At 39.2% G+C, this 11,032-nt stretch overlaps 1 protein-coding gene across 3 annotated transcripts in view; it reads right to left on the bottom strand.

Moving 5' to 3' along the window:
• Positions 1-1,777: 1,777 nt before the first annotated feature.
• The window catches only part of ltb4r2a (leukotriene B4 receptor 2a), a 15,072-nt gene continuing 5,817 nt past the window's right edge, over positions 1,778-11,032 (bottom strand). For all 3 annotated transcript variants that reach the window (XM_053677418.1, XM_053677417.1, XM_053677416.1), the window contains 4 exons: positions 5,492-6,199; positions 4,823-5,023; positions 4,704-4,741; positions 1,778-4,136 (listed from right to left, as the gene is read on the bottom strand). In XM_053677418.1, coding sequence (XP_053533393.1) covers positions 3,830-4,136; positions 4,704-4,741; positions 4,823-5,023; positions 5,492-6,070 — 1,125 coding nt within the window. In that variant the 5' untranslated portion in view covers positions 6,071-6,199 and the 3' untranslated portion in view covers positions 1,778-3,829. The remainder of the gene's footprint in view (positions 4,137-4,703; positions 4,742-4,822; positions 5,024-5,491; positions 6,200-11,032) is intronic.

Below are 11,032 nucleotides of genomic sequence, written 5' to 3' on the forward strand. Positions count from 1 at the left end.
AACATCACTCATAACATCATTCCTCACATCACTCATAACATCACTCATAACATCACTCATATCATCATTCCTCACATCACTCATAACATCATTCCCCACATCACTCATATCATCACTCATAACATCATTCCTCACATCACTCATAACATCATTCCTCACATCACTCATATCCTTCCTCACATCACTCATAACATCACTCATAACATCATTCCTCACATCACTCATAACATCACTCATAACATCATTCCTCACATCACTCATACCATCACTCATATCATCATTCCCCACATCACTCATAACATCATTCCTCACATCACTCATAACATCACTCATAACATCATTCCTCACATCACTCATAACATCATTCCTCACATCACTCATATCCTTCCTCACATCACTCATATCATCACTCAGAACATCATTCATAACATCACTCATAACATCCTTCCTCACATCACTCATAACATCACTCATAACATCATTCCTCACATCACTCATAACATCACTCATAACATCACTCATAACATCATTCCTCACATCACTCATAACATCCTTCCTCACATCACTCATAACATCACTCATAACATCACTCATATCATCATTCCTCACATCACTCATAACATCACTCATAACATCATTCCCCACATCACTCATATCATCACTCATAACATCATTCCTCACATCACTCATAACATCATTCCTCACATCACTCATATCATCATTCCTCACATCACTCATATCATCACTCATAACATCATTCATAACATCACTCATAACATCACTCATAACATCACTCATAACATCACTCATAACATCACTCATAACATCACTCATAACATCCTTCCTCACATCACTCATATCATCACTCATATCATCATTCCTCACATCACTCATAACATCACTCATAACATCACTCATAACATCATTCATAACATCACTCATAACATCCTTCCTCACATCACTCATAACATCACTCATAACATCATTCCTCACATCACTCATATCATCACTCATAACATCACTCATAACATCACTCATAACATCCTTCCTCACATCACTCATAACATCGCTCATAACATCATTCCCCACATCACTCATATCATCACTCATAACATCCTTCCTCACATCACTCATATCATCATTCCTCACATCACTCATATCATCACTCATAACATCCTTCCTCACATCACTCATATCATCATTCCTCACATCACTCATATCATCACTCATAACATCCTTCCTCACATCACTCATATCATCACTCATATCATCATTCCTCACATCACTCATAACATCACTCATAACATCATTCCTCACATCACTCATAACATCACTCATAACATCATTCCTCACATCACTCATATCATTTATAACATCACTCATAACATCATTTATAACGTCACTCATAACGTCACTCATAACGTCATTTATAACGACATTTATAACGTCACTCATAACGTCATTTATAACGTCATTTATAACGTCATTTATAATGTCACTTATAACGTCATTTATAACATCACTCATAACGTCATTTATAACGTCAGTCATAACGTCACTCATAACGTCACTCATAACGTCATTTATAACGTCATTTATAACGTCATTTATAACGTCACTCATAACGTCACTCATAACATCATTTATGACTTCATTCATAACATAATTTATGACATCATTTATAATATACTGCACAAACCCAATGATCCAGTTGGACAACCGGTCACTAACAGACTGATGATGAATGAATTCAATAATTTAAATGATCAAAATCAAATTTAAAAAATGATATAAAATTTATTTTCTTTTGTTTTATTTACTCAAATAAAATAAAACAGTGTGTATATATACCATTATATAACTATGCACATAAATATGCAGTTTACTTTTTTGGCCACACCCCCCTCATTACCATATATGTGGTGAGGAGAATGGGGGAAAAACACATAAGATGAGAAATACAATAAAACTAGCCATTGAATGATTAATCGATGAATAATATACGATATACAGATATGCCCTCACTGGCCACTTTAATAGGAACGCCTGTACACATTAGTGATTGGATCATTTCCTTACGTATCGTTCCAGTGAGCAGAATTCAATTAAAAGTTTACATTTACAATTCCCCTAAACCATCTACTTACACAAACTTTGATCATATTCACAGTAACGAAAAAAATGATAATGCAGCCAAGGACAAGTGATTAGAAATGGAAATGATTAATACACAACTCAAGTGGGTCTTCTGGTCCCAGATCTTTTGTCACGTGACAGTCGTGTAGGCTGAGGCTCTGAAATGAGAGCCTTATTTATTACCAGATTCAGTGTTATGGATAAACGACCATCATTACAGACATTCACAACTTTGTAAATTGTAAGAAATACAGTGTATCCGGTACAGAATATATGCAGAATATATAATACTCAGACCAGAGAACAGAGTCAGGATGTGAACTAATCGTTTCTGTTTCCTGTACATAGTACATATGCGGTTTCTCACATTACAAACAAACGAAAGGATCTTGCACAAGCCCGGCCAACACGACACGAGCGTATCTCTCTCTTTGACACGAGTCATATCAAATATTCAAACCATCACTAGGGATCAGTTCATACATTTAAAATCTAAATCCTGGATTGATATGTTTCTGTAAAGCTGCTTTTGAGACAATGTCCGTTGTTAAAAGCGCTCTACAAATGAAACTGAATTGAATAGAAATACCACACCTGCATATTCATGCTTTTATCCAAACAGCCAATCATGTGGCAGCAGCTCAGTGCTCAGTTTTCACATGAAACAGTCTCTAGAGTTTACACAGAATAATGTGGAAACCATAAAAAACGTCCAGCGAGAAGCATTTCCGAGAGCGGGAACGCCGCAATGATGAGAGAGCGTCCGAGGAGAACGGTTAGACTGCTTCAAGCTGACAGGAACGCTCTACAACCAGAAAAGCATCTCAGTACGCCTCAACACCGCGAGGCAGGAGAGTAGAAGACCACGTCGGGTTCCCGTCCTGTCAGCCAAGAACAGGAATCAGAGGGCATGAGATCATCGAAACTGGACAGGTGAAGACCGGAAAAAGGCCAGACGATCTTTACTTCAATCTGTCCAGGTGTTCCTATTAAAGTGACCAGCCTGTGTATATATAAATATATCAAGGACATTCGTAATGTATTTTTGAGAACATTGATTTCACATTCAGAACGGAGACGCACTGAACGTTTACACTCGTAACGTTTACTCGCTATTTATAAGAGTCTTGTCTTCCCTTCGTCGGTTTTTTTGTCCCGAGGGTGCACAAACTTTTGCTCGCAACTGTATGGGGTTTTTTTTTTTTTTTTTGGACGTTCGAAGATTCCATATTTTACACCGGTGTGAATCCAGTTTTCAGCTTTGGAGTTCATTTTGTCTGCCTCTAAATCACCGGAAGGTGAAATCCATTAACGTGAACTGACCTGAGACAGGTTTTTTTTTTTTTAGGGGGGGCGAATGAATCCCAAAATGCCTTGAAATCAGCCATTTTGGATTGAAACACAGCCTTTTCATTCAGCGCGACATGACTTCAGCTCTTCTCTGATCCACTCAACTCGTACGACGGGTGATAGAAAGCTTTTTGTTGCCACGTGACGGACAGAGACGTGAACCATGAGAGACCGGCATTCACGTGAAACCCTGGAGCAATGAAGCAGGAGCTATCACTAGGAGGCAGTCTTGACCTGATCTACCGGCCGCTCGCTCTGCTGGATCAGAATAAAACTCCTCATGAGCTGCTGTGAAAACGATTTCTCTCCTCTTATCTGACACGTGAAGCCGCTCCTCTAGGTTTCATATGTCTCCTCGCGTCCCATTTTGAACGCGCGTCGTTTTGACGTTACTGCTGGTGTTCACGCTCGTCGTGGATTCGGACTCCTTATCACGCAGTCCGTCGTTTTCTCCCAGCTCACGCTGCTGGTTCTGAGATTTACGAGACGCCGAATCGCGTCCCGTGGCCTCGAAGAGACGCGCCATGAAGCCCATACCCGCCCGGCGCATGTACGCCTTTCCTACATACATGTACAGGATGGGGTTAATGCAGCTGCTGACGAAGGCCACTGCAGCCGCAAAGGGCCTCAGTAGCGTCCGGATCTTGTGTCTGAGAGGATGGAGGGAAGAAAATTTTACTTGTTAGCTATATATATATATATATATATATATGTATAGATATAGATATAGATATACACACACACACACACACACACACACATTATGAACGTTTTGGAATAATGTACTTAATGTAAATGTAAAGTCTGTTGATTTGAAACGATAAACTAGCTCCTGGGTGTGAGGTCAAATCCGGAAGATTCGCCACAGCCAACATGGTGCGTGTATACACCAGGCTGAACTGCGATGCGCACATCCTGTACGTCATCCTGTCTAACACGTTTGCCCCAGACGTGTTGGCCAAGACACGCGAGCTGTCTGAACTGTTGACCAAACAACTGGTGAAATACTTCAGACATTCAGGTCTGCAGAACAGCTGGAAGACGTCCCTCAGACACTCCATCGACACCCGACGGGATTCGATACGGAAACAGCATGAGGAGATCTCCACATTACCGATGGCCAATAACCGGCACGAAAGAATTGCGCAGATCAGTGAAAAAAAGTGAAAGCAGAATGATGAAATCGACGTGTGCATTTACACGTGAGTGCAGCTTACATCTTAGAATTCGAGTCCCCAAGGAACGCTTCGGTCACCTGTGGAGACAGAGGTTTATTTTATTAGCTTTACGAATTCAACAGAATTACACACACACACACACACACACGTACACACACCTGCAGCACGTTGACGACATGGTACGGCAGCCAGAAGAGTGCGAAGGTGAGCACGATGAACAGAATGAGCTTCTCGCTGCGAATGCGTCTCTGAAAGCGCGTGCGGCGAATCCTGAGAAGAACCCGTCTGTAACTGACCAGGATCACGCCATACGGCAGCAAGAAGCCCAGGACCGTCTCCATAGAGTACTGCATCACCGCCTTAAACACACACACACACACACACACACACACACACACACGATGAAATGTATCAAGCGTACATGTCAATGTACGTGTCGCAGTAGCTTTTCCAAGTAGCTAGCCAATGTTTAGGATAAGGTTTCTGTAAGATGTTTATTAAGTATTCATGGAAGGAGTCTCCAGTGTCGGCGTTTCTGTAACAGTCAGTAAACTTTCCTATGTTCCTACATTTTCAGGACAGAGGAGTGTACGCTGCGAGGTTTCTCGGTCACGTGACCTTATAGATCTTATAGATGCTGTAACGTAAGTGAGAACAGGAACCTAACTCCACAATGTTACATGTAACTATAAATGGATAAAAGTTTGTCTGAATTAATAAACAGCTGTCAGTGTTGATATGAGAGGATGTGCTGTTATGGTAAAATAATCAATAATAATAATATTTATTTATTTTTTTTAAATGATGATGCATTTTTGTTAGCTCACATATCCGGGCTCGCTGTGTAGACAGTCACACACGATTTTTTCCGCTGTGCTATTGCTGATGTCCCTGAACTTTAAAACGGGCACAGCCAGAGCTAAAGCCAGGATCCAGATCACCAGAAGTGTTTGGAGTACAGTGTTGCGCATGCTTAAGGTGGCGATACGGTGCGGCCACACCACGGCCACCAGCCTGTGCAGGCTCATCAGCGTGATCAGGAAGATGGAGGCGTACATGTTGGCGCAGCAGAAGTAATACAGGACCTTGCACATGGTCTGGCCGAAGATCCAGGAGCGCTGGACGAGGTAGATGACGAAGAACGGCGTGAGCAGCATGAGCATGCCGTCTGCGCAGGCCAGGTTGAGAATAAGCGTGGTGGTGACCGAGGGGCGTCGCGTTCGTGCCATGATGCTCCAGATGACGAAGAGGTTGCCGGGAATGCCGAGGAGGAAGGCGATGCTTAGGATCACAGCTGCTACTATGGTTCCTTCTTTGCTGCTTAGGATAGTCGTGGTCGCGGAGGTGGACGTGGTGTTGGGGAGGCGTGAAGAGAAATTGAGTCCTGGCGTGGGCATGAAGGCCATGATGATGAGGATGATGAGGATGACGATGAGGATGATGAGGATGATGACGATGAGGATGATGAGGATGACGATGAGGATGATGAGGATGATGAGGATGAGGATGACGATGAGGATGATGAGGATGATGATCTGGAAAAAGAAACACACGACAACATGTTAGCTATTAATGCGTTTCACAGATTAATCATTACTAATCCCTGATCATTGGCTAGTTCTCCAAAAGCTAATAATGATAATAATGATAACAACAACAACAACAACAACAACAATAATAATAATAATAATAACGATGATAATAATAATAATAACGATGATAATAATAATAATAATGATGATGATGATGATAATAACAACAATAATGACCATAATAATAATAATTAATAATGATGATGATGATGATAATAACAACAACAATGATAATAACAACAATAATGACCATAATAATAATTAATAATAATAATAATAGCACCAATAATAATAACAATAATAATAATAATAATAATAATAATGATAATAATAATGATAATTAATAATAATAATGATGATGATAATAACAACAATAATGACCATAATAATAATAATTAATAATAATAATAATAGCACCAATAATAATAACAATAATAATAATAATAATAATAATGATAATAATAATGATAATTAATAATAATAATGATGATGATAATAACAACAATAATGGCCATAATAATAATAATTAATAATAATAATAATAGCACCAATAATAATAACAATAATAATAATAATAATAATAATGATAATAATAATGATAATTAATAATAATAATGATGATGATAATAACAACAATAATGACCATAATAATAATAATTAATAATAATAATAATAGCACTAATAATAATAATAATAATAATAATGATAATAATAATGATAATAATAATGATAATTAATAATAATAATGATGATGATAATAACAACAATAATGACCATAATAGTAATAATTAATAATAATAATGATAGCGCTAATAATAATAACAATAATAATAATAATGATGATGATGATGATAATAGCAACAATAATGACCATAATAATAATAATTAATAATAATAATAATAATGATAATAATAATGATAATTAATAATAATAATGATGATGATAATAACAACAATAATGACCATAATAATAATAATTAATAATAATAATAATAGCACTAATAATAATAGCAACAATAATAATAATAATAATAATAATAATAATAATAATAATGATGATGATGATGATGATGATGATAATAACAACAATAATGACCATAATAATAATAATAAATAATAATAATAATAGCACTAATAATAATAACAATAATAATAATGATAATAATAATGATAATTAATAATAACTAACAACAACAACAAATAATAATAATAATAATAATAACGACAACAATAAAAATAAATAATAATAATAATAATGATAATAATAATAATAATAATAAGAAGAAGAAGAAGAAGAAGAAGTTACAGGGTGAAGTAAAAAATTGAAATAAAGAAAAACAAAATCGTAAAATTGTCAAATAACAATAACGCAATAAATAACTACATTATTATAAAAAAGATGTAAAAGAAATAACAAAATATCATAAAAATTTAGGATAAATATAACAATTATTTTAATTATTACTTACTACTAATAATGAATAATTTATACTATTATTAAAATTATATTTTAAAAATGTAAACGTAACCTAAACGTGAAAAAAAGAGTTTTTAGCTGTGTGTGTGTGTGTGTGTGTGTGTGTGTGTGTGTGTGTGTGTTTATATTTCAGTCTGATCGATGTTTTTTGATGTATTCCAGACCTTTAGTGCAAAAACACTAGACGATCTTCAGACACGGTTTAGAACGTCAGGTTAGAAGATTCTCGTCTCGCAAGGAAGGCCTTAATTTTAAGAGAACCATGAGGAGCCAGTTATAAGGGTGGCTGGGTCAAACTGCCCCCCCTCGAGATAACAATAAGACCAAGGTCCCGTTAGATTGTTTAGTCTCCTCCACTTTCTATTCTCTAGGTAAATCAAAACTGAAGTTTCTGATTCTCTGGGCGACTGAAAACTCTGGTTTCTGATTCTCTGGGCGACTGAAAACTCTGGTTTCTGATTCTCTGGGCGACTGAAAACTCTGGTTTCTGATTCTCTGGGTGACTGAAAACTCTGGTTTCTGATTCTCTGGGCGACTGAAAACTCTGGTTTTTGATGTTCTGGGTTATTAGAAATCCCTGGGTTCTGATTTTATGTGTAAATTAAAACCCCTGGTTTCAATTCTATGTGTAAGTGGACTAGCCCTTTTCTGGAACATAAGAGTAAGGTAGATGAGCTCTTTTTAAACCCTATTGGTAGTGAGATCATAGTCATCTTGAAACATATGGGTTATCTAGTGTGTAAATACAGTATAAATACGGGAGCTTAAGCTCAGGGTAGGGGGATCACCTCTGAGAATTCTCATCGGTGTGGATCTCGTGTGGTGGAACGGAACAATAAAGCTGGACCCTTGCTTCTTCTCACTCACGGCTGGTGTATTTTTTTCCATCTCCAACTGGGCTCAGAGGTAGATGCGAGTATTGGCTTCTATGTTGAATTTGAAGTGTTTTTGGGTAATAGGCTAAATTTGAGCCAGCACTAGCATCAGTCCCGACTTCATAAATGAAGCTCAAATTCTACGCTAGGTACGGTAACGGTCCGTTATTTACACGATGTTCTACTTCCGACCGATCCGTTAGCAAGCTGAGTAGCGCCTGCGACGCTGCACCATTTCCCCCGTTACACACGTTCACTCTTCTACATTTAAAACTCACGTCTTTGTGACGTTCACTCGCGTACTCGTGTCGGCTGGATACTTCCACGAAGATTTTCACGCATTAGCTATACTTTGAGGAATGCTCTTAGAGCTTTCTTCTTGAGATTTGGCGTGGTCACTAATGGCATTTCGTTTTTAAGTATCTCTTGATAGCACAATATGTAGTAAATGGTCCTGATAGCGAGCCGTGAGTGATTCCAGAAGGGATTCTGGATGGATTTATTGCCCCTGCAGGAGGCTGGTGGTCTGCGATGATGGCTTTTAGATAATAAGATGTGGTTTCTAATGGAAATAAAAGAACTATTGGACTCGAGAGACAGACCTCGCGTTCGAGAAAGACAGGCCGCTAACCGCTCGCCCGCGACCCTCTCGATCGTGTTTACGTGCTCTCGCATACATCCACTTCACACATCACTAGTTATGACGTACCTTCAGGGTCCGCGGTGTACCTGAAATTCAAAAACTACGTTAGCTGGTAGCTAGCCGATGTTAGCAAATTAGCTGAAGTAAACGTGAATTAACGGTGCGTTCAAGACACGATCGCGTTTACGAGTCGAACGCCAACGTCGAGTCGTACTCGCTGTACAAGTGGGAAACGAGTGGATTTTCTCCGAGCTCGAGTTTCCGAGTAAGAAAACATGGCGGAATCGGTGGACGCGACGTCTGTGACTGATGATAAATTTGTTGAAATTGAGCGCTCACTCGTCTCAGAAGCTGATTCCAGTTGTTTGGTTTACGCAGAACGTTATTTAGCAGTGACGTGTCTTCGTCAGGCTTTTTTTTTTTTGTATTTACAGTAAAACAGGCTAATTTCCTGCACAAAATACGGTCGTGCGTTGTACAATTACGAACCTCCCAGGAGCGCACAGTACGATTACATGATTACAGGTCACGCTGTCTAGCGAGGCGAAGGAGACGCCTCGTTTAATCTGAGGTCAGGGCCAGAGGCCTCAGGGCCAGGGCCTGAGGTCAGGGCCCTCACGTTCAAGCCTGCAGTCTGGCAGCTCATGCATATTCAAACTACATCACTGAAGACTGAGGAGTCGCCTTAGATAGCGTCAGCATTAAGGCTTTGTACTACCAGTGCCCTCTTCAGAGCATGAAACAAAACAAAAAAACCCACAAAGCTTTGGTGTCCTACATCACCTTGGCACGTCAACTCTAAAAACTCTACACAGACCACCAAATAGGTCAAAGCCACCGCTGTGCCGGCGCAGTGATATAACCAGAAAAATATCATAAATAGGTCACGACCGCTATGATGCATCCCATGTGAACCCACCCGAGCAGTTATTGTAGCTGTCAGATGTAGCGGTAAAGCAAGAACTGAGATATTATCAGATCTGGAAATCTTCCATCTCAAAGACAACAGCGTCTTCTATGGAGTGAGTGACGTGAGAAGCTGCACTTCAAAAGCGTACCGCGCTGATTTCTTCAGTCGACTCGTGTAGACGGGTTTGTTTCGAGGCTCCCGTACGGCCCCCGGGACCGGTCCTACGACGCGAGCGTTCCTAGGGTGTCATAAAGCATATAAACTGCTTCGAAAAAAAAAAGCGAGCGCAAGTGTCGGATGAAGCTAACGCGGCGGCTGTACTGTACACTCCATCGTGACGCGCGCTCGGGCCGCGCCGACCTCGTAGCACCGGGTCGTATTTAGGACGAGCGGGGAATTTAACGGCCGGTCTGGGTTAACGGCTCGAGTGTCGTCTTAACAGGCTCGTTTTAAATGCGGGCGGAAATGCAGTCCAGTGTCTTTTATTCATATTCGTATATATATATATATATATATATCGTTTGGGAAATGCTTGCTGGGCATACAAACTGAAGACATTTAGTTTGTTCGTCTGTCTCTTATACAATCAACAGAAATTGTGTGTGGAAACAAAGCTTATAAACATTATCTTGAGCCCGCTGAAGACATTCTTCACGCTGCTGTTCTTTTACCTCTGTGATATCAACCGTGAAAATCCATTAGCACTCAAACCGTAAGTGCTCAAAGACCAGCAGGCCAATTAGGAGATTTATTTACTTTATATTTCTGTGTACACATGCGCCCGATTAAAACGCTCTTTGTCGTAGTAAATCGGTCTAATGGGCGCGTCAACGAGAGTATAAGATTATATCGACCAGACCTGGCCGAACGC

This window comes from Ictalurus punctatus, chromosome 29 (assembly GCF_001660625.3).
Source record: "Ictalurus punctatus breed USDA103 chromosome 29, Coco_2.0, whole genome shotgun sequence".
NCBI classification, from domain to species: Eukaryota; Metazoa; Chordata; class Actinopteri; order Siluriformes; family Ictaluridae; genus Ictalurus; species Ictalurus punctatus.